Genomic DNA, 24,212 nt, shown 5'->3' on the forward strand with positions numbered 1-24,212 from the left:
CCGAGTGATTCCCCTTCGACTTTTGCTCTGGGTGCTGGGGAAAATGATACTTCCCTGCAGAGGACTGAGAGCCATTCCTGTCATTTCCTTTCTCCCTCGGCTCATCTGATGGTTTGTAAGTTAAATGGGCTTTTTACAATAGGCCAAAGACTCTCGAAGATTTTGATGTGTGAGAATGTGCCCCGCCCCCAGAATCTAGGCCCGTCTCCTCTCCGGACTTGTTCTTAGGGCCACCCGGCCCCGACCAGCCCTTCAGCCTTTGTCTCTTGCCGGTCCCTGCCTCCCATGCGGCGCTTCTGGTCTCGCTGAAGGAGGTGCAGCCTGCCACTGCACGCGCGCGTGTGGGCAGCTGACACGCACACTCTCTCCAATCTCGTGCCTTCCGCTCCTGGGTTACTGGTCACCAGTGTCCTTCATCCCGCCATTTCCCGTGTCACCTCTTGTGCACCTCCCTGAGCCCCTCCCACCCAATTATTATTTGCCCATCGCCTCCTTCCCTCCACTAGACCGTGAGTTCTGTGGATCCCCACCTGCGCATGACCTGGCATACAGCAGGCATTCCATAAATGCTGCTGGAATGTTGAATGCATGATCAAGGGGCTTCTGTGTGCACACTGGGCTCCCCTGCATCATTTCACACACTATTTAGCACTAACAGCATCTGTCTGACTCTCTTTCTCACCCGCTCATGGGTTTGCAAACTATAGCCCAGGGGCCAAATCCAGCCTCCCACCTTTTTTTTTTTTTTTTTTAATTTTTTTTAACGTTTATTTATTTTTGAGACAGAGACAGAGCACGAACGGGGGAGGGTCAGAGAGAGGGAGACACAGAATCTGAAGCAGGCTCCAGGCTCCGAGCTGTCAGCACAGAGCCCGACGCGGGGCCCGAACTCGCGGACCGCGAGATCGTGACCTGAGCCGAAGTCGGCCGCTTAACCGACTGAGCCACCCAGGCACCCGTTTTTTTTTTTTTTTGTTTTTTGTTTGTTTGTTTGTTTGTTTGGTATGGGCTGGGAGCTAAGAATGGTTTTTAGCCTTTGGTGGGGAACAGTCGTTGGCCCAGTGGGGAACCGAAACCGTTCACTGCTGTGGTCTCCACCAGCACGTTTGTTGACTCCTGGAGACCAGGCTTTTTTTTTTCTAGGATAAGGGGACTGTCTTGCATCTTTGAATTCCCATAGCATAGCACTCAGTACATGTGTTTTGGGGGGGGGGGAGGGGTTGAACTGAACTCACTTCTTTTTTTTTTGGTGTTTTTTATTCACCCTCTGGAGTCAGATGGTGGTGTGAATCCTGGCTCTGACCTGTTCTCACCGTGAGACTAGGGGTTTGGGTATGGTGCAGGTCTGAGCCTTTTTTCCTCCTCTGAAAACTTCAGACAATAATCCCTGTTTCTGAGGGCTGTCGTGAGGGTAAAAGAAGCTGTCACTCTGTCAGCATCTGTACTGTGCTTAGCACAGGATTGGTGTTTAATGTGAGCTGTTACTGTTTATCCAGACATCCAGCGAAAGTTGTGTAGTCTGAACGTCACATAAGCAAAATATCTAGCAATTGCAAGTCTAAAAAAAAAAAATCGGTCATTTTCGGTTGGCCCCAAATGCTTTCTAGGGTGTTGAAAATTAAGAGCTGACCTTCTGTCTGTGGATCTGACTCTTCATTTTCTTCCCCATTTCTGTGCTGTTTTTTGTTTTGTTTTGGGGCCGAATGAATGTCACGGTGCCGACTTAGGAAAGCTTATATGGCACCGGTGAGGCAGAAGGCCTCAAGTGAGGGGTGAGTTATTCCAGGGCTCGAAGGGGTGGGGACTCACTCCTCGAGCAGCCCCCGCAGCAGGTGAATCTCTCCGAAGAGGGGCAGGCAGTGTTGATGAGGTGGGCTGGGCAGGGGAGGCACATACTTCTGGGTGTATGACATTGACTTTGCAGGCTAATGGGCACTCTGCAAAGGCGTGAGGAGTTGAAATGCATTCATACGTGATGTATCTTGGATGTCTTTCTTCGCAGGGACGGTGAAAGTGAAGAGCTCCAATATCCAGGTTGGAGACCTTATCATCGTTGAAAAGGTGGGTGGGGTCTCGCGGTTTGTGACCAGGCTGCCGTGTGGGTTTGGTGGCAATGTGGGAAGTCATTGCCAGTTCACAGGCCCAACCATGTGGATTTGTGTATCTCGTAGACTAACTGAATGCAGGCTTTGGGGGATTTTTCTCCTCTAGCTTTGCCTGGGGAGGAAAACGTTTTTCCCCATGAGACGTACGTATAAAATACTTTTTCAAGGTTTATGTGGTTGGTTAGCTAGAATTTCTCCTTATAAACTCAAGTACAAGTTATTTATTTTTTTTTTTTTATGTTGATCTATTTTTCAGAGAGAGAGAGTGTGAGTAGGGGAGGGGCAGAGAGAGAGGGAGACACAGAATCCAAAGCAGGCTCCGGGCCCTGAGCTGTCAGCACAGAGCCCGACGCGGGGCTCGAACTCACGGACTACGGAGATCGTGACCTGAGCCAAAGTTGGACGCTTAACCGTCTGAGCCACCCAGGCTCCCCTAAGTTTTGATTTCCTATTTGCTGCATCTGTTTTTTGTTGTTGTTGTTTTTTTTTTTTAACTTACTACAAAATCTTTCCTAGAAGTCTGCTTGCTGAGTAAGCACGTAAAAATATTGGTCATTTACCATTTGAGCAGTTTTAGCTTGCATTTTGTGACATACGCATAGTACTTTTCTGTTGTTTTGTGGGGAGATGGGGTTAAGTGTAATACGAGAACGGTAAGGAGGCCAGAAAACACATTTTTTAAAATAGCACCCTTAACAAATGTTTGTAACCTTGGCAAACATCTCTTTTTAAAAGCTGTCTTTTTGGAAGGGAAGGTAGCGGGTCTGGGGGTGGCCCTGGAGAGTCTTGGAATAATATTTGATCGGAATGGGATCGTACTGTAACTGGTTTCTGTAGGAAGTGAACTATGCTCTTTTAAAAGGATTAAATCCAAGAGCTCAAAGTCGATTTGAGGTAAAGTGAAGCTCTAGGGGATTAAGAAAGTAACAGCAGCGTGCAAGATTTTTCAGATTCAAAACCAAATAAATCCCCAAATCTGTCTGGGACAAAGGCAGAAACTTCAATGAGGCTGTGGGTTTCTGGCCCCCTCCCCACCGAGAGGGGCCGGGTGGGGTGGGGGGGGGGGGAAGAGGGCGGAAACCCCACACGTGGGCATTCACAGTAACAGTCTTTCTTTTCATTACGCAGAACCAGCGGGTCCCTGCTGACATGATCTTCCTGAGGACATCGGAAAAAAACGGTAAACATCTGGGATCAATTTTGAAAATAACCATTAACCTTTCAGTGGTAATTTGGCAAAATAATCATTTGAAAATGGAACAGAAGTAGATGATCGTTTCGGAGCCATGGAGGCAAATCAAAAACATCTCTTTTAATAGGGCAGTCTTTAAAAAAAAAAAAAAAAAAAAAAAACCAAAACGTTCTTGGGGCTCACGGCTCAATAGATGTAGACCATCACGACGATACAATTAGTCGGGCCCACGCTGAGTCACAGCTGGTGAAGTCGCGCACGGTGGCCGGGATTTTCCTTTCTGGGCTGCTGTTAGGCTCAACTTCAGGGGCTGGTGGGATGAGGAAGTGTGTCCAACGTGCAGAAGCAAACAGGAATCCTCTCTCTTCGGAAGAAATGCCAGGTAGGCGGCCTTTCTGGCCCTTGGCTCATGAGTGGCGGGGCCGTGCCTCCCCTCGCCCATCCGTTTATTTGTTACCACAGCCCACGTGGGCCTGAGGGAGCTGCTCCAGCCTCTTAAGGAGACCCCGCTGGGGGCAGTTCTTTCCCGGTGGGGCCGACACCACCACCACGGCCTGCCCACCCACCCATCTGTTGACTCTAATCTCCTTTTTATTTTGTGTTATTGAAGCCGTTGCGAGGAAACGTTGTGGCTGTTTTCCTCTTGCCTACAGGCGCAATCAGATCTTTGAACGTCTGAAGAAAAAGGTCCCGTTATATTCCTTTGAGGTGGCTGCAGTCTATTTTATTATCAATCAAATAAAAGTATAGATGAAATTTTATACTAATAATATATTTAAAAAGCCCAGAGGTGGGGCAGAAGGCACTAGATTGAAAGTCTTTCTTTGAAAGCTGCAGCTCTGTCCTCCGTTGGCTCTGACGTCCTTGTCAGTGAAGATAGACCATTATGGGTTGGGGCCCCTGAAACGTATCCCCCCCCCCACTCCCCGAAAAAGAAAAAATTAGGCGTGTTTTTTCTTTTTTCTTATTTGTCTTATTTTATTTTTTATTTTATTTTATTTTATTTATTTATTTCATTTCATTTCATTTTATTCATTTCATTTCATTTCATTTCATTTCATTTCATTTCAGAGAGAGAGAGAGAGACAGAGAGCGGGGGAGGGGCAGAGAGACACAGAGACAGATCCAAAGCAGCCTCTAGGCTCTGAGCTGTCAGCACAGAGCCCGATGTGGGGCTCAAACCCACCAACTATGAGATCATGACCTGAGCCAAGGTTAGACGCTTAACCGACTGAGCCACCCAGGTGCCCCCCCTTTTTTCTTTTTTTAAAGTTTATTTATTTTGAGAGAGAGAGAGCATGAGCGGGGGAGGGACAGAGAAAGAGGGAAAGAGAGAGAGTCCTAAGCAGGCTCTGTGCTGTCAGCGAAGAGCCTGACTCGGGGCTCGAACTCATGAACTGTGAGATCACGATCTGAGCCGAAGCCAAGAGTCGGATGCTTAACCGACTGAGCCGCTCAGAGGCCTCTAGATGTGCTTCTCCTTAAGTCTCCAGAGGTGTTGGCCGCAGTGCCCACGAATTCAGTGCATCCGGGGTCTGATGAATACACAGCTAACCCATTGCTGAGACTTGCACGCCAGACTGAAATAGGCGTTCACGGGCCAGTAGTACCAGCACGGGTCCGCTCGTAGCGCCTTCTGTGTTCCGAGCCGTCTGGCAGGATCAGCCGTCGAGTCTTCCTCATGTGCGGCTGCTGCTGCTGTGTCCATGTTCACCGTCAGGGAAACCGAGGCTTGGGCCGCCTAGGTGGCTTCCCAAGGGCATGCTGCTGGTACGTGGTGCCTCTGGTCTGGCTGGCTTCCAGGCGGCTGGCTCCTGATGAGTGTAGACAACTCTGCCCAGAGTGGCCTGAGGTGCCAGCTGTGTCATGCCAGCCACCATGCTGGGGGCTCGGTCACCCCCAGGTCTTTACAGCAACCTCCCGAGGTCTGCGTTTCTCCCCGTTTTCCAGACAGGGCCTGCCGGTGTTTATTTAGCAAGGTCAAGGAGCTGGCCAGGTTCCTGCTTGGGGCGGATGGTGGAGTGAGGATTTGAACCCAGATCTCCGGACGCGAGAGCTTACAGGGGAAGTGGGAAACGGGGCGTTCGTCTTCCCTTTTGGTTGCTGGCCACTGGCTGGATTTTTACGAAGGCCAGAGCGGGAACTACGCAGAGCTGCCCGGGGGTAGACGGCGCCCACCTTCTTCCATAGGGTCGTGCTTCCTGCGGACGGACCAGCTGGACGGCGAGACTGACTGGAAACTGCGGCTCCCCGTGGCCTGCGCGCAGAGGCTCCCCACCGCGGCCGTGAGTAGCTTTCCCGCAGAAACACAGCCTGGCAACCGTGTCCTTGCAGGGCCAGCCAGCTCGGGGGGTGGGGGGTGGCGCACGTAGATCAGTGTGTGGGGTGTCACTTGTGAAGGAGGGGTGACAGGGTGGGGGCCGGGGGGGGCTCCCGAGCACCTGTTCTTTTGAGTTATGTGTCTGTGTGAAGCACAGCGGGGAGCTCTTTGGAGGGAAGCTCAGTCTTTTTTTTTTAAGTTTAGTTTTTTGAGAGAGAAAGAGAGAGTGGGGGAGGGGCAGAGAGGGAGAGGGAGAGGGAGAGAGAGGGAGGGAATCAGGGAATCCCAAGCAGGATCCACACTGTCCGCGCAGAGCCCGACACGGGGCTCGAGCTCGTGAACCGTGAGATCATGACCTGAGCCAAAATCAAGAGTCGGACACTTAACTGACTGAGCCGCCCAAGGGCCCCATGGCTCAGAATCTTAAGAAGCCCCGACAAGGTACTTAGCCTAAAACTGGAAGGGAAGGCAGGTGTATCATTTCTCTGCTCAGCGCCTCTCGTCTTGCTGAGAACCCTGCCTTCAGCCCTCGCTGTTGTCCTCAGGCCCCACGTCCTCTGTGTCAGTGCCGGAGCCCCACCCTCGGCCTGGGTGCTCTGCCCGCCAGTGCGTTCTCCCTCCTGATCAGGGGTCCTCTGCCTCCGAGTGTTTGCCCTTGCTGTTTCCTACACCGGGGGCAGGCAGACCCCACTGGCTGCCTGGGTGGACATCTCCATTCTGTCCCTTGGGTTTTGTGCTCAGGTCTCCTTATCTGAGAGGCATTTTCTGACAGTTCTTTCCTTGTATTCCCACCCCACTCGCTTCAAGGCGGTATCTCTGAGAGCAGAGTTCTGCCCAGTACGTTCACTGCTGAACATCCTGTGCGTGGAACAGTGTGAGGAACAGCACAGAGAACAGCGTGTTAGCCCCATTAGCCCCACGTCACTCATGCCATGATTTGTAAAGGGAGGGGGGACAGGGAGCCAAAGAGTAAGCTTAAACATAAGCCACATAGATTGGATGTGGCCCAAGGACGAGGTTACAGAGTCACAAAACGTAATTGAAACACTCAGAGACCAACTGGTCCGAAAGGGTTAGGCAGAATGTGTAAACTTTTCCCAGGCTAGTGGTCGGGTTCACTGTGTTCTGTGAGGAAGGAGCAGGCAGGATACAGTTCCGTGTTAACCTGCTAATAAACGTGCCCACTGTCCTGATGATTTTTCATAGCCAGTGACGAGTAAGATAACACTGGTATTCGTCTTAGTTTTTGAGCCAGGCATTCTAGAGTAGCGAGTTTCTAACCGTGGTTAGGAGCCCCTGGGAATCCTTAGAACGCACTCACCTGCCCCTGAGATGGTTCTGATTTTTCTGGGTGATGCATTTTAACTTCCTGGTGAGATTTCTGCAAAGAAAGCTTTCTGAGCCTCAAAATGATTCGAAGGATTCTCTTTAAGAGACAGCCTGGAAGAGCCTAGAATCATGAAGATACTTGACCGTCAGCTGCACAGAGTTGCATTTCTTGGTGTGTGCTTTGGATGTGTCAATTTAATAAATGCTCATGTTCCCCCCCACCCCCACTCCCGCCACCCCCGTCTGGCACAGGCCTGGGCTGGGGTCCAGATGCCACTGGACCGAAGGGATCTGAATGGGGTGCAACAATTTAACAAAGTTGTAAGTTAGAAGAACCGTATGAAAAGATTACGTGGGCATTACGTGCCTATATTCTTGTTTAAAAAAAATTAAATTAAGGGAGCCTGGGTGGCTCAGCCGGTTAAGCATCCAAGTCTTGATTTTGACTCAGGTTGAGCCCATGACCATTCGTGAGTTCAAGCCCCTCATTGGGCTCCGTGTTGACAGCATGGAGCCTGCTTGGGATTCTCTGTCTCCCTACTCTCTCTGCCCCTCCACTGCTCTCTCGCTCTCTGTCTGTCTCAAAATAAGTAAATAAACGTTAAAAAAATTAAAGCATGTGGAAAGCCCTGGAGGAAGAAGCAAACAGTGTCGTTCATGGCCTCTACCCCACACCTGACCCGCTTCCCCCGGGGATCACGTGAACTCCGTAGTGATCTTTGCGGACCGTGGTCAGCACCTTTCCTACAGATGTACAGCTGCAAACTTGTTGGAAGGGGGAGCTTTTACAAAGAAGGGATCCTACTGTATTTGCAATTCCACACCTTTACCCGCGCACTTTGGGTGTGCCTCAGGGCCTTTTCTTACCAGTGCATAGGGGCCACAGAACAAACACGCCTGCATACGGGGCCTCCTAGTGAGTTAGTAGAGGTCTCAGGCCCCGCCTGAGGGGCCGGCCCGTAGCCTCCACCCCACTCCAGACCCCTGATGGCACGGGGTATTGTGGTCTGAAAACCTGTGGTATCAGGTCCTGACCACCTGATTGGAGATTTGTTTTCTAAATCTTTTACTGTAAAATACACACTAGATTTACCGTTTTATCATTTTAAAGTGTCCAGTTCGGTGGTGGTAAGCACTTTCACACTGTTGTGCAGCCGTCCCCACCATCCATCCCCAGGTCTCTTCATCCTGCAAAACTAAGACTCCACGCCCGTGAAACAAAAATTCCCCATCGCCCAGCCCCCGGCAGGCACACTCTACTTGCTGTCTCTATGACTTTGCCCTAGGGACCTCTTGTAAGTGGAGGCCTACAGTATTTGTCCTTTTGCGACTGGCTTTGCTTCCCTTAGCGAAAGGTCCCAAAGCTCCACCCACGTGGCGGCCTGTGTCGGAACGTCCTGTTTAAGGCTGGGCAACGTTCCGTCCTGTGTACGCACCGCATTTCGTTCGTCCGCGTATCACGTATCCATTGATGGGCCCTTGGGTTTGTTGCCATCTTTTGGTAATTGTGAGTAATGATGCTATGGACCGGGCGCATGGTCTCTTCGAGACCCTGCTTTCGGTTCCCAGCAGGTGGCTTGCTATTCATGTGCTAATTCTGTGCCAGGGTTTCTGAGGACCCACCATACTGCTTTCCACAGTGGCTGCACCATTTCACATTCCTACCAACGGTGCACAAGCTTCCAGCGTCTCCGCATCCTCACCAACACTGTTTTCTGTTTGTTTGTTTTTGATGTTCATTTATTTTTGAGAGAGCGAGAGACCGAGCAGGAGTGGAGGACGAGTAGAGACAGAGAGAGCGAGAGACAGAGTCCGAAGCGGGCTCCAGGCTCCGAGCTGTCAGCACAGAGCCCAGCACGGGGCTCGAAGTCACGGACCGCGAGATCATGACCTGAGCCAAAATCAGACACTTAACCGGCTGAGCCACACGGGTGCCCCACTTTTTCTGTTTTTTGAGAGTAGCCCTCTTAGTGGGTGTGAGGTGTTCTTTTTTTGCTTTTCACCCCTCCGTCTTTTCCAGGGCTTTACACAGAGCAGGTGCCCAGTAGCCCCTTGTTGACTGAGCAAGTATTTTCTTTGGTACCAACAGCTCTTGTAAAGCACAGTGTAGCAAAACCGGTGTGGGAAACCAGTTTGGGAAACACTGGGTGTCCACAGATAAACAGGCATCTTCACAGCAGACTCTGTCAGGGTGTCTTGGGATATGGCAACTCCTAAGCTTCTTGAATAGAAACATTTTCTTCCTTCTTCCACCTGCCCTGTAATTTTGAGAGCCTGTTTGCTGTCTGAGAGCAACAGCTGCTTTTGAAAACTAGTGGGTGCCTCCCGAAATCTTCTCTAATTACAAACTTTTCAAAGAACAATTTTTATTTTACATTTATTTATTTTTGAGAGACAGAGAGAGACAGAGCACAAGTGGGGGAGGGGCAGAGAGAGAAGGAGACACAGAATCAGAATCCGGTTCCAGGCTCTGAGCTGTCAGCACAGGGCCCGACGCGGGGCTCGAACTCACAGACCTCGAGATCACCACCTGAGCCGAAGTCGGACGCTCAACCGACTGAGCCGCCCAGGTGCCCCGCGAACTTTGTTTTTAACTCCAAAACGTTACCTCTGTTGAACAGGACCTTCTTCAGATCCGATCCTATGTTTACGCAGAAGAACCCAATATCGACATTCACAACTTTGTGGGAACTTTTACCAGAGTAAGTAAGCCTCACTCACCACGGAATCCTGCCTTTATAGAGTTGTGCTGGTAACAGACCTGCAAAGAGGTGTTGACAGGTCTTTGTTAGGGAGCAGCTTTGCTCGGGGTGGGGGTGAAATTCCCTTAAGAAGCACCCCCCTCCCCCACCCTGGCCTTGAAAGCTGACATAGTGTTTCTCAATGAGATCGGCCCGGCTGGATTTTCTTCCAGCCTCTGACCAGCTAGAATTACCTGACAACTTAGAGCCGAGCATTGTTACGATTAATGTTAAAGCTCTGAAAGCACTCTTTCTGTCCCCTTCAGATGCATCCGTGACCCCTTCCACTCTCGCACGAGCCCCGTCTGCCTCCATCACAAGTTTTAAGCCACGTCCCAACTTTTCAGAATAGAAATTAAATTTGGGCTGAAATGCTGTGAAGAATCTGGGACAGGAGATTTGTAGACTCCAAATTAAATCCATGGTCTCCTTCTGGAAGCTGTAGGGCTGGCCAGCAGAGGGCTGTTTCTGTTCGACTGGCTTCTGCATTCTATTTCTAGCCTTGTACGCCATTTCTTCAGCGTTAGGAGCCTGTCCGGCTTCAGTCACAAACCACCCTTTTCACCTATCACTGTGGGATAAAAACACCCAGGAGGGTGGCTTGTGAGCTCGGCCCTTCTCTCCTGGCTGAACTGCAGGCATCCGAATAGGGATGCTCCTCGCTTCCTGTCTTGGGAGGAGCCAGCTGGAAACAGCCTGTGGATTCTGCCCAAACCTTGGTAGACAAATGCGTGTCCGTTGGCCTTTTCCAGGAGGACAGCGACCCTCCGATCAGCGAGAGCTTGAGCATAGAGAACACTCTCTGGGCCGGCACCGTCATCGCGTCGGGTAAGGGCGCCCTTGTTGAGGAATGTGTTAGCAATTTGAAAAGGAAAGAAAATCCTTTTGTGTAATTAGAATAATCATCTGTCAGTTGGGAAAATTAGTCGTGGTCAGATGGTGTTTTCCACTTGCTCGCGCCCCTCCAGGGAATCGAACTGGCGTCTAATTGGCCCTCGGACACTTGCGGACGTCTGTGAGAATCTGCTGTGCCAGTGGACTTCTCTGCAGCGTCCGCTCTGGGAATAGCCCTTAATTGCCTCCCGAGATTGACATTCTAATCTGTACCAGAAATTGGGGCAACCTGGGCGTTCTGGCCGGAAGTTGTGTCCGTGGGGGCTGCGGGGCTGGCCCCGCCCGACCAGGGGCCGTGGTGCCCAGGCAAAGGCCATGGGCCTGAGTTGGAGCCTTGGTGTTGAGAACACCAAGATGCCGTGGAAATTGGTGCCTTTTAGTTTTGTGAACACTGGGATGAAACTGGGCAGAAGGGGCTCCAGGGGCTGAGGTGTCTGCGGTGGCCGCAGTTGACCTTAGTGGGGTGCCTCTGATCTGTCGGGCACTTTGTTGAGCCCTTTATGTGCATTACACACTTCACTTAACCCTCCCAACGTTACCGTGAGGGAAGGTGCCGGTATCATTCCCATTCTGCAGATGAGGAAACCACGGCTCAGTGAGGTTAGTAATTTGCCCAAGGTCACACCGCAGGTAAAAGGCAAAGTGGAGGCTTGAACCCAGGCACTTTGCTCCAGAAGCAGAACTTACGGTGCAGCTGTCCTTACTGTATTACGTATGTTACGTAATAGTATCCACTGTTATTAACGTATGGTTGTACTGCTGGCAACTTTCTGTCTTTGCTGTTTGCTGGCGTCTGGCTTTTTCCCTTTTCACGCACATGTCCCTCCCGCCAGCCTGTTTTCTTCCCTTTGACGCTGCCTGTGGCTCTTCAGTACAGCAGATGCTTGGTCAGGGTCCTCTGCGACAAGGCCTGTGGATGACGAGCACAGACCAGCACAGAGTACACACGGGGCTGCTAGTTCACCCTCCGCAGGGGCTCCGCTTAACGCAAACGGGCAGAGTTGAGCGCTCCCTTGAGGTGCTCCGACCTTTTCCTTTTCCGCTGCCTGCCCGTATTGACGGCGTGATCCGGGATGTCTCAAATCCTCCTGATGACTAACCAAGTGAGGAATGGGTCCCTGAGTTTCAGCGTGGCCACTGGGCACTGCCGGCCATACCTTGGCCAGGCCCGAGGCCACGCCTGCATCCCCGCCCACACCCATGGCCACGCCCACCAGGCCCTGCAGGAGCCCCTTCCCCTTCAGGCTCTGCCCTCTGGCCTCTCCCCTCCCGCTTGTCCACGCATCTCTCAGAACTGGTTTACTCTTCCTTCCCAGTTGTTCTCCACTTTGAAGTCACTTATTAACAAGTAATTATTTTTTATTTTAAAAGTTTAATTAATTTAATTAATTCTAGAGAGCGAGTGCGAGTGGGCGGGAGGGACAGAGGGGAGGGGGAGAGTGAGCCTTCAACAAGCTCCAGGCTCAGCCCAGAGCCCAACCCGGGGCTTGATCCCACGATCTGAACTGAAATCAAGAGTTGGTCACTCAATTGACTGAGCCACCCAGGCGCCCCTAAAGGATTTTTAAGATTTTATTTTAAGTCCAGTCTCCTCCCCAACGTGGGGCTCGAACTCACGACCCCAAGATCAAGAGTCGCGTGCTCTATACCAACTGAGCCAGCCAGGTGCCCCCAAAAGGCTTTGATCAAGCACCTCTATGGAATGCGGCCATGCTCTGTTGCTAGGGCCTGGTGCTGTGGTAGCATTCCAGAAGATTCTTGTCTCCACCCTTGTGGTGTTTCTAGTTTACTCTAAACTTCATACAGATTATGATTTTGAGGTGGAGGGTCTGAGGTGGAAAAGGCTTCTCAGCCTTAATCTCAGAGATGAACAGCAATAAGTTTTACTTACCAGGCTCTTTTTATTTACAGAGTGTTTTGCTGTCATTCTCTTGTTTTGGTCTCACAGCATTAAATGAGGATTTAATGGAATGAAGAGGAATTGAGTCTCAGAGAGGCTAAGCAACTTGCCTAAGGTCACACAGCCTAGGAGGTCATCTCCCGGAAGGCAGAGAGTGGAAAGCAAGTTGGGACCTTGAAGAGGGGAGAAAAAAATTTCAGACCGTTTGTGAGTGGTGCTGTAGGAACAGAGAGAGCAGTGATTTCAACGATCCGGTAGCAGCATCTGCCGAGCCCTTCAGCGGGCGCAGGTTTTCGAGTGAGTCTGAGAAGCCGGACGTTTACTGTTGGTTTAGCTGGCCTCAGTTTCCCCTGCTTCTCAGTGAGTAGTTCTCTGACTACGTTGTGGTTCTAATGTGAGGTTACATACGAGCCACTTCCTTCCTGGTGCTCAACTCAAGAAACAGCCGTCCTTAATGACCTTGATTAGATGAGATTTTACTTTTCTGTTCTCTGTAGAGTCTAACTCCTGTGTTTTGGTCATTCTGCTCTTACCACTTGAAAGTTTAAAAAAAATAAAAAAGAAAACTTGCCAGGCAGCATGTAGGGTCCAGTGGCATTGGCCGGCATCAATCTGTAGAGGATGCAGTTGCCACGGTAACCCGCCACCGGGCCGCTTGGCTGAGGAGTCACTGGAGTGAGACACGGAAGGGACGGCGGGGGGGAGGCCTGGGGCCTTGGCAGAGCAGGTGGCCCGGCTGTGTCATGGAGCCCGGTTCTTCCCAGACTCTCCAGTCCGTTGTGCCGCTGCCTCCCCTGACCCCAGCCTGGCGGGTTGATCGTGGCCACCGTGTGACCCACATGCAGTCACGCCACGTGCCCCTCGCCCCAAGGCTTGGCGGGACACGTCCTTTGGTCGCATGCTTGAATGTTGCAGCAGCATCTGACTGCTGTAGACGTTTCTGAAGGCTTGCGCTCAGGGGGTAGCATTTGTCCTGTCACCGATGGGGAACAAAGGGGTCACAGAGCAGCGCTGACCCCAGGACCGCGCTGTCGTGGAGAGTTAGGAAGAACTCCGTGTGAAAGCCGACCGCAGCGGTGTGACTTGGGGAAAGAAACCAGCTGGCCAAACGGGGGCGCGTCTGACTCCGCAGACGGATGGCACAGGGTGACAGTGTGGAAGGTCAGGAGAGCTGACGGCACAGGAAGTGGGGGTCAGGCGTGGGGGGTGGAGGGGCTCTGGTCGGAGAGTCTTGAAGGGCTTGATTGGGCCCCGTGGGGACCAGGATGAGCCGAGGGCCTCCCCTGGCTGAAGCGAGTGCCTGTGCGTCACACCTGCTGGTAGTACGGTGGCAAACGCAGACCCAGTGTCACCACATCTTCTGATGTTCCGCGAGAAGCCAGAATTCTTAATTTCTTTTTTTTATGTTTTTTTATTTTATTTTTTTTTAACGTTTATTTATTTTTGAGACAGAGACAGACAGAGCATGAACGGGGGAGGGTCAGAGAGAGAGGGAGACACAGAATCCGAAACAGGCTCCAGGCTCCGAGCTGTCAGCACAGAGCCCGACGCGGGGCTCGAACTCATGGACCGCGAGATCACGATCTGAGCCAAAGTCGGCCACTTAACCGACTGAGCCACCCAGGCGCCCCTCTTTTTTTTTATGTTTTTATTTATGTTTCAGAGAGAGAGAGAGAGAGAGAGAGAGAGAGAACGAATGGGGGAGGGGCAGAGAGAGAGGAGACAGAATCCGAAGCAGGCTCCAGGCTCTGAGCTGTCAGCGCAGAGCCCGACACGGGGCTTGAACTCGTGAACCGCAAGAGCGTGACCTGAGCTGAAGTCGGACGCTTAACCGACCGAGACACCCAGGCGCCCCTTAATTTTTTTTGCATGAAAACTCCTGTATTTCAAAGTTGGCAATGAATTCAGAACCTTTATTTATTTAGGTTTATTTGTTTTGAGAGAGACGGAGAGGGAGGGGCAGAGAGAGAATTCCAAGCAGGCTCTGTGCTATCTGCATAGGGCCCGAAGCAGGGCTCGAGCTCCCGAACCGCAAGATCGCAACCTGAGCCGAAATCAAGAGTCGGACGCTTACCTGACTGAGCCCCCAGGCGCCTCGAATCCAAAACCTTTAAAGTGCTGTACAGACCAGCACAGGTCTGTGGTTTCTCTCTGGGTGACAGTGGCCGGCCTTTGGATCTTGTGGAGGTGGTTTTGGTCTTTAGCACAGGCGGAGGGTGGGTGGGGGGAGGCCATTTTCAGCGGCCTTGGGAGGCACTGAGGACAGCTGGCGCCAGCGGGGGACCCATTCAGAGGCCCTAGTTGTTAGGACCCTCTCGGACCCTGGACGTCGGTGACTGAGACCCACCACCTCTGTGCAGGAGTGGGTGCAGTGGCTGCGTGGCCACCCCTAGTCTAACTGTCTCCGCGGCCGCAGGCCTGCGTCACTGGAGCCTGCCATCTGCCAGGGAGTCTCCAGGGAGCTCTCCCCGGCCTGCCGTCTGCTGAGCCTTCCTGGAAGGGAACCGCATCGTGTGCATTAAGCTTGGAAGGGGGACTTCGGCGTCTCCTCCCAGGGCTTTGTCCCGGGGACACAGTCCCTGTGCTTCACCTGGGCTCGGGCCCTTCCACCAACTCTGTTTGAGGCTCTCTGAGGCTTTGCATGTCCCTCTGAGGGAGGAGAGTTCAGATGTTCCAGCAGAGACTAGGTTGCTTGTGCTCCTGGGAATCTTCCCTGGAGGTTTGGCAGGGCTGGTCCCTTCTCAGGGTTCGAGCTTCCGCTCAGGTGTCCTCAACTCAGAGACTGCTTTGCTGACCACCCGGCACAGACCGGCAGCCTTCCCCGGCCTCCCTTCCCGTTCTTCTGCCTGAACTTCACCATGGCACCTGCCGCTGTCCGTGACTACCTGTTTCTCGTTTGCTCCCTCGCTGTCTGTCTTCCCCACCGTGTTGAGAGTTGTCACGGCATACCCTGAAAAGGGCAGACAGTGGTAAATTTTTAATCTTGCCAGTTTCACCCCAAAACAGGTTGTCCCAACGTACGCTCCAGCCAACCGCATGTGCGGCAGAACCCATTTCTCCGCCTCTCGGCTGACCCTGGATGTTCTCAAGCTGTGGAATTTCTGTTGCTGTGATAGGGATTGAAATGGCTTAGTTTGCATTTCTTTGATGATTCACAAAGTTGAGCATCTTTTCTAATGTCAGCTAGCCTTTGATGTTCCTCCTATAAATTGTTGACTTCTAGAAAGCGCGGTATGGGGGGGGGGTGAGAGGGAGCAGGGGAGTTCTCAGGAAAGAATTGTCTTGTGGACAGACATTCCCCCCCCCCCCCCCCCAGTAGTCTCGTTAAGACACAGTGTCTGAAAGGAATCGGACTCAGCGGGAAGAATATGCTCTAATAAGAAGAGTGTGTATTTGAACTTCTATAATTGTTTATGAAGATAGGAATGTTCTAGGCACCTCTGGAGACCTCTGAGGGCAGAGGCACAAAGGACAGACCTCCACTCCCCCCAGGCTGCTGGGCCGCACAGACCAGCACTGAGCAGCGGACCTTATGGCAACGGTGCAAGTGCTCTGTATCTTTGCCGTGACTGTTGAGCACTTGAACCTGGCGAACGTGGAGTGAGAATGGGCAGCTGTATTTCACATACTACTTTCAATTGCATTTAAATCTAAATGGCTTCATGTGGCCACTGGTCACATGGCTACCATACTGGTCACTGTGGCCATAGATCATCGTCTTTGTTAACGGCCCTTTGCATTATGCTTTCCTGGTTTTAGGTACCGTTGTGGGTGTTGTTCTGTACACGGGCAGAGAACTCCGGAGTGTCATGAATACCTCAAATCCTCGAAGTAAGGTGTGTATGTGGTCCTAAGACGCATCTCCTTGTCAGAACTTTTTGACTTGATGTATCTTGATGATTGGTGTTGGCTGGGTGAGGGGCTAGATTTTGGCTTTTTATGTTTATTTATTTTTGAGAGAGAGAGAGCGAGAGAGAGCATGAGCACGGGAGGTGGAGAGAGAGGGGGACAGAGGATCCAAAGCGGACCCCATTGTGACAGCAGAGAGCCTGATGCAGGGCTCAAACTCACGGTCTGTGAGACCGCGACCTGAGCTGAAGTCGGACGCTCAACTGACCGAGCCACCCAGGCGCCCCCGAGGAGCTAGATTTAAAGACAGTAGGGTCGCCTGGGTGGCTCGGTCAGTTGAGCGTCCGACTTCAGCTCAGGTCACGATCTCGTGGTTCGTGGGTTCGAGCCTCGCGTTGGGCTCTGTGCTGACCGCTCGGAGCCTGGAGCCCGCTTCCCATTCTGTGTCTCCCTCTCTCTCTGCTCCTCTCCTGCTCATGCTCTTTCTCTCTCAAAACTAAATAAACATTAAAAAAAATTAAAAATCAAGGTAGGAACACCTAACAGTGTTATTTCATTTATACAAACTTACCGCCTTTTCATATACGGGTGCACGTGCGTGTGTGTGTGTGTGTGTGTGTGTGTGTGTGTTTATGTACCTACAGATGCGTTCATGTAACACATAAGCAGGTATGCGTACGTATGTATGTGAATTCATAAAAATGTTAAAGCTCGTAGGTTAAAAGTGTTGAGCACCTACCGTGTGCTGTGTGTTCTCCATTCTTCACCCACATCCCACTTGCCCCTCACCCCAGCCTCTGAGCCCAGGCACTTCCACAGGCTCATCTGAGCCGAGCGGTGGCCTTGAGAAGCACCGCGTTCGGCCGAGCCGCACAGCGAGGAGGGGGCAGCCTCGGGTTCCCCCACCCCGCTGACGGCCGGCTGTGGCAAACGCGGTCCACGGTGCCCTCTGCCCGGTGGCGGCCCCGTTGTCGCCTCTTTCGCACCGTGACTTGCCCTCCCAGCCCGGCCCCTCCTCCAGTTTCGAGGAGCCAGAAAGTACAGAACGATTTCCTCTGTCGACACCGTGAACGAATGCCACTCACCGTCATGACCGTCCTTACAGCCGGAAGGCCGTTTGTTTGATGTCTCAGCCTTACCCTGGGCCACGTTTCTGTGAAGTTCTGGCTTTGGTGTGCCAGTTACGTTTTTGTTAACATACACGTTAGCGTAAACACGCAGTTGGTAAGATCCTCGTGTTCAGCAATACAGCCCTTAAACGTCAGGTGCCCCCGGTGTGTGTGCCCTGAACTCAGGCAGCGCTGGATCAGCGTGTGGTGCAGATCTGAGAGGTGGGGGCGGAGTCATTTTACAGGCGGCAGTGGCGGATGGCAGAGGTCATGCCACACAGAGCGCCACCAAATGCAGCGGTAACCTGCTTATATGTTTGCAAGTCCCCATATTCTTTTTTTTCTTTTTTAAGTTTATTTTTGAGAGAGAGAGAGAGAGAGAGTCTGTGCACGAGTGGGGGAGGGGCCGAGAGAGAGAGGGAGAGAGAGAATCCCAAGCAGGCTCTGAGCTGTCAGCACAGAGCCCGACGCGGGGCTCGATCCCACGAACCGTGAGATCATGACCTGAGCCACAGTCAAGAGTCGGTTGCTTAACCGACTGAGCCACCTGGGTGCCCCAAGTCTAACTCTTCTTAATCGTTAAAAAAAAAAAAAATTGAAATCCAAATTCTTTGAGGTTCTTTGGATGTCTGTTAGGAAGTCCAGCCCACAGAGCCCGGTATTCTCAACCAAAGGTTCCGGGGGCTGATGGGTCCTACCGACTCACCGGGGTGGAGGTATTCTTGAGTGGAGGACCAGTTCTCCGGGTAGTGGACCAGCATCCACTAGCTCTCCTTTGTGCCTTGTCCCGCAGATTGGCCTGTTTGACCTGGAAGTGAATTGCCTCACCAAGATCCTCTTTGGTGCTTTGGTGGTGGTGTCGCTCGTCATGGTTGCCCTTCAGCACTTTGCCGGTCGTTGGTACCTACAGATCATCCGCTTCCTCCTCTTGTTCTCCAACATCATTCCCATCAGGTAAGCAGAGGATGAGCCATGACATTGTCTTCTCTTTCCTCGTGGTCCCTTTGAAGAACGATGACCGGGAACTGTCAGGGTCAAGGATGTGAGCCGTGCTCTGTGGCTGTAGCATCAGGAGGGAGGGCGCCTTCCTCCCTGAAGCATCCTTTCCTGAATCAGTCTCTGCTCGGAAGATCTTGCCTTGCCTGCTTTATGCCAGGGATACCGCTCAGAGTCCTGTCTCCCCTGCCGGCTCAAGAGGTTGGGAGTGGCTGCTGGGAGTGCTGTGTTGAGACAGGTCCTGAGTCCGGGCTCAAAGGGGACCACAACAGGGATGAACCCTGAAGGCACTGTGCCGAGGGAAACCAGCCGGTCCCCAAAGGACAAATCTGTGTGATTCTCCTCCTGTGGGCTCCCTAGAGCAGTCAAATTCAGGGAGACGGAGAGTAGATTGGTGGGTTCCAGGGGCTGGAGGAAGGGGAGAACGGGGCGTTGTTTCATGGGTATGGAATTACAGTTTGGGAAGATAGAAAGTTCTGGAGACGGACGGTGGGTGACGGTGGTACAACAGGCTGATCATACTTGATGCCGCTGAGCTGTGCACGGACTGGTTTCAGTAGTAAACTTGTTAACGTAGATTTTGCCACAAGTTAGAGCAGCACATTATCAAAATACGTTGGCTCAGAGGACCAGTAATTAGGAAAAAAAAAAAGGACTAAGACAACTACCGTTTCAGTATTTTAAAAGCATTTAAAGTTTTCAGTGTCTTATCTTAGTCCAAAATAGAAGCGCTTCACAAAAGTGAAAACTTGGGTGGTGAGTTATCTGAGAGCGGTGTTGACTCTTGTCAGATATGGGGATTCAGCCGAAGACGCGCGTCTGTAGGCAGGGGTTCCAGATATTGTAGCCCAGATGCGTGTTAAGAGTCCTCGCCATCTGCAGAGACCCTAGGAACCTCGCATATGTGCTGTTATTAACCTGTTTGCTCTGGTCTTCTGACTAGTCTGCGTGTCAACCTGGACATGGGCAAGATCGTGTACAGCTGGGTGATTCGGAGGGACTCGAAAATCCCCGGGACCGTGGTTCGTTCCAGCACGATCCCCGAGCAGCTGGGGAGGATTTCCTACTTGCTCACAGACAAGACAGGTGAGCTGTTTCCTGGGCCTTCTGAGGCTTCTGGGTGAGGCGGGTGCCTGGATTCTCTTTCTGGAGGTGTTAGAGATGGTGCTCCTGGACCTTTGGATGAGGGCTGATTATTTGGTGACGGTGACCGTGATGGTCGTCACCATCGTCAAGCAGCAAAGCCTTACACGGTACTAATTACACACGGGGCGCTCTTCTGGGTGTTCATTTATACTTGTTTAGTTAATCCTCCACCTAATCTTGTGGGCATTTTTATCCCCATTTTACAGACGAGGAAATGAGGCACAGGGAGGTTTACTGCCTTGTCAGAAGCGCAGGGCGACAGAGCAGGCAGTCTGGCTTCAGGCCCTCGTAACCACACCCCAAAATACTTTGCAATTTAATATCAGAGTGACTAAGAGCAAGGCCGGGGGCATGGCGATACCTGGGCTTAAACTTCATCTCTACCATTTGGCGGCCGTGGGACAAGAGAGCGTCCGTTACAAAGGTCTGGGGTGGCTCACCAAATCAGAGAGAAATTAGGTTTCAGGAGGGAGCAGAACCAGAGAATTTCTGGGTATGTTAGCAGGTCTCTGTAGGACTCCGTCACTGGGGTGAACTTGATTCTGTTCGTCTTCTGTCCAGGTATCTGTCTGCTCGAGGTTCAGACGCCTTCAGCATAGAATCTAGTGCACGTCCTGGGCCACCATCCTGGCCGCTGGAATGAGTCAGACACCCTGACCAGCCCAGGGAGGGACGGTGGTCGTGTCCCCATGGAACCGCAGGATGCCGTTTCAAAAGAAAAGGAATTAGGTTCTGGGCAGGCCACATAACACAGAGGTCTGCCCGGCGGGGGCAGTGTGGAGGCCAGCGCAAACACCTAGCAGTAAACTCTCAGGAAACGGCAGCCGTGGTCACGGTGAACGACAGCCCCAGGATGTGGGCACAGTTACTCGATTTGTCTTGTGTTTCAGGAACCCTTACCCAGAATGAGATGGTTTTCAAACGGCTCCATCTGGGCACCGTGGCCTATGGACTCGACTCCATGGACGAAGTACAGAGCCACATTTTTAGCATTTATACCCAGGTAAACCCTTCTGTTTTGACACTTGAAACAGTTCCTTTGCATTTATTAACACTTGTGTTGAGCTGTCGTTCGTAACACTGTCCAGTTCGCCCATTTAGAGCGTGCCCTTCAGTGGTTTTTGCTTTATTTATAGTTTCGTCTTCATCACCCGGGAGAGAAATCACATCCCTGTTCGCCGTCATTCCCGCTCTCCCCCCCCCGCCCCCACCTCGTCTTCCAAACCCATGGTGACCTTCGGTCCTTTGTGTTTTGGATGAAATTGCCGTTGAGGGGCACCTGGGTGGCTCAGTCGGTCGGGCGTCCGACTTCAGCTCAGGTCACGATCTCACGGTCCGTGAGTTCGAGCCCCGTGTCGGGCTCTGTGCCGACCGCTCGGAGCCTGGATGGAGCCTGCTTCGGATTCTGTGTCTCCCTGTCTCTCTGCCCCTCCCCAGCTTCCACTCTGTCTCTCTCAGAAATAAATACATGTTAAAGAAAAATTAAAAACAAAAAAAGAAACTGCAGTTGAGACTTCCCCCATCTACCTCCTTCCCAGAGTTAACCTGCTCTACGGAAACGCTTACGGCTCTTAGGAAAAACCTAAGAGAAACTTGTTTGCCAGAAATAGCTTTGAGAGCCTCCTGGTTCGTGTCACTTCCTGTTCCTGGTCAGGAGCCAACGCAGCGGGAATGAGCCACCTGCTCCTGAAACAGTGTCACCGACCAGCTTCCCTGTCAACCCCGCGACCGCGTGCGGGAGAGTAGCCTGTCAGAGACGGCCTTCCGCTCTGCTGCTGCTCCCACATTTTTTCCCACAGAGTTTTTCAAAATCGATCCTTTTTTCACAGAAAGGTATTGCTAACATTCCTTAAAAGTCACACCAGTGGCTCCCACCTCGGTTCCTCGGAATTGCTGCTGACGTTTTAAATACAAAATGGAACAAAAACAAGGGATACCCGAGAGATTCTGATGTGTTATGATTAGGGGAGGGCTGGGCTGCTGTGTGTGTGTGTGTGTGTGTGTGTGTGTGTGTGTGTGTAATTAAAAAAAATTTTAATGTTTATTTTTGAGAGAAAGAGAGAGAGACTGAGTGGGGGAGGTGCAGAGAGGGAGACACCGAATCCGAAGCAGGTTCCAGGCTCTGAGCCATCAGCACAGAGCCCGACGCGGGGCTCAAACCCATGGACCATGAGATCATGACCTGAGCCGAAGTCAGACACCCAACCAACTGAGCCACCCGGGCGCCCCTGGGTTTCTGTGTTTTAATCTTAAAATGAGGGGGCGCCTGGCTGGCGCAGTCAGTTGAGCATCCGACTCTTGATTTTGGCTCAGGTCACGATCTCATGGTTCGTGGGTTCGAGCCCCGGGTTGGGCCCTGTGCTAACAGGGTGGATCCTGCTTGGGATTCTCTCTCTCTCCCTGTCTCTCTGCTTCTCCCCTGCTTGTGCTCACTCGCTCTCTCTCTCAAAAATAAATAAACTTAAAAAAAAAACAAAACATAAGATGACATACCAACAGATGCCTTGGTAATTCTGAGACACATCAGGGCTAAGTGCTTACCCGCAGGTACATGTTGTGGCTCTTGTTTGGAGAGGAGAAGAAAGAGGCCCTGTTTTACTTAAATTTGTCAAAATAGACGATGATTTTGTTGTCAGAAATCCAGTTAGAAATGTGCAGGAAGTATTTCTCTACAGGGGTTAAAGGTGGAATCCATGAGTACTGCATGGCACAGTTCTACTGGGCATTTAATTTTCCAGGACATTCGCTGGTAGGCATGCCTGGGTTTCCAGGTTATCTCCTAAAAACGGCAGAGCAGGAGATGCAGCTGGGAAGTGGGAGTGGGTTTTAAATGGAGGACAGTTAATTGGATTTATGTAACGTTCTCCTGTACAGTCAGTGGTGAAACTCCTGTAGTTTCTTTGAGGCTCCCCGTGTGGGCATTTGTGGCTTGTCTCCAAACGGATCCATGGACCATTTTCAAAGATGTACTTTAGGATTCCTAAAAAATCACGAGGACTCTGTTGGACAGGAAGGAAAGGCCACAGCCAACCCCCGTTCCTGCCCCTCTCTCTGACCTGTCTTCCTCTGTGGCACCGGTGCCCCCAGGGCTCTGTCCCAGCTCCTGTACCTCCGTCCTAGGCGGTCCCTTCACCCCCCCCCCCCCGGCTTCCATTGCTCTGCAGATACTGGTGTTCCCCCTCGCTGTCTGCACCCCAACCCTTCTCACTCGCTAGAGCGAAATTCCGCTCTCCCTTGCTCGGCTGTCTACAGTCTCCCTCCCGACCCCCCCTGCACGGTTTTCCTGCTTCTCCTCTTGATCAGGGGTCCCCCTTGTACCATCAGCTCCCTCTTGGGGCTGAGACTTGCACGTGGTCCAAGCGTGGCCTTCATGCCCACCCTCCTCCCTCCCCCCCCCCCCCCCCCAGGGCAGGGGAGCTGCCTCAGAAGGGACTCTTCCGTCTGAACCATCGGCCCCCAAATGCCTTCCGGGCCCCACCTGAGGGGGTCCACCATGTGGGATCTCATGCTTACCAGTGCCTGGCCGGACACCCCTGCCTCTCCAGCCCCCTTCTCAGCACCGCTGGCCGGCTGATGATTACACTGCACAGCTTCACGGTCACGGTGCGTGTCCCCCGGCAGGAGATAAAGCCTGGCGCATTTTGGTGGTGCTTTTATGAGCTTGTGGTATTTACAGAAACCATCCCTTCTCAGGGATATTTGCGTAGCTCAGCTTTTATGGTCCATTTTCACCTTAGCACAGATAGCACTCATAGTAAAGTGTTAAAAGGCAGAAAACGATGCGTCTTAACCATGAACTCTACCCCACACCCCTTCCTTAGCGGAAGCTCGTGAATTGATTTGCCCGTCCTGGACTTGCATTTAAAATGCCTGGGTGTTATAGGGTTAGGTTGTCTGGAGACTGGAGTGAGCTCAGAATAACAGTACCCGCCCACCTCAGCGAGGTGTGTCCTTTCTTTTCTCACGACATCTAAAAATCCTGCAGTGAGCACATAAATACTTTTGTGATGGGGTTATGGAGGCTTTCCTGGGTTTTTAAAACAGCCATAAAATTCAGCTATGTTGTGTCCCTTTCAGTAACTTTGTTAGTAAGTTTACAGAGTTGTGGAACTATAACTAAATTAGATCGCTACAACCCAATTTTGGAATATACCCACCACCTGAAAAGATTCTCCTGAGCCCATTACAGTCACTCACTTAAATTTAGAGTTGGATAATGGGATTTTTGTGCCAGTGTTTCACGAAGCCCAGTATTTGGAGCAACTGGGTCAGATCACTTGGGACAGAATCTCTAAACATAAAACTTGTAACAAGTGAGCCTTCCAAACAACAGCTGTGTTTGATAATAGCTACTGTGAATCTGAAGTTTCCCCTTATTTTTCAGAACATCAGTGTCTAAATCCGTGGGCTCTAAAACAGTTTGCAAGATGACCCGTGGAGTACCGGAAGAAAAATCACTCTTTATTTTCCATCTTCAAAATTAAAGCAAAATTTATTTTTATTTTTATCTTTTTTTTAAAGTTTATTTTTGAGAGACAGAGACAGAGTGTGCGTGGGGGAGGGGCAGAGAGAGAGAGAGAGAGAGACGGACAGACGGACAGACAGACAGAATCAGAAGCAGGCTCTAGGCT

General features: G+C 51.6%; 1 protein-coding gene and 1 long non-coding RNA gene across 3 annotated transcripts in view; one reads left to right on the forward strand and one right to left on the reverse strand.

The window, feature by feature from the left end:
* Positions 1–24,212, forward strand: part of ATP9A (ATPase phospholipid transporting 9A (putative)) — a 125,910-nt gene that overhangs the window by 50,208 nt on the left and 51,490 nt on the right. For both annotated transcript variants that reach the window (XM_053199819.1, XM_027046627.2), the window contains exons 5-13: positions 2,003–2,061; positions 3,234–3,285; positions 5,488–5,582; positions 9,568–9,648; positions 10,440–10,515; positions 16,241–16,317; positions 18,233–18,393; positions 19,379–19,521; positions 20,472–20,584. In XM_053199819.1, the coding sequence (XP_053055794.1) occupies positions 2,003–2,061; positions 3,234–3,285; positions 5,488–5,582; positions 9,568–9,648; positions 10,440–10,515; positions 16,241–16,317; positions 18,233–18,393; positions 19,379–19,521; positions 20,472–20,584 (857 nt within the window). The remainder of the gene's footprint in view (positions 1–2,002; positions 2,062–3,233; positions 3,286–5,487; positions 5,583–9,567; positions 9,649–10,439; positions 10,516–16,240; positions 16,318–18,232; positions 18,394–19,378; positions 19,522–20,471; positions 20,585–24,212) is intronic.
* Positions 14,414–23,520, reverse strand: LOC113595727 (uncharacterized). Its single transcript, XR_003416316.2, has 3 exons — positions 23,095–23,520; positions 22,123–22,561; positions 14,414–15,431 (listed from the first exon to the last, which is right to left on the reverse strand). It is a non-coding gene; the product is annotated as an uncharacterized LOC113595727 (long non-coding RNA).

Source organism: Acinonyx jubatus, chromosome A3, assembly GCF_027475565.1.
Source record: "Acinonyx jubatus isolate Ajub_Pintada_27869175 chromosome A3, VMU_Ajub_asm_v1.0, whole genome shotgun sequence".
In the NCBI taxonomy this organism is placed as follows: Eukaryota; Metazoa; Chordata; class Mammalia; order Carnivora; family Felidae; genus Acinonyx; species Acinonyx jubatus.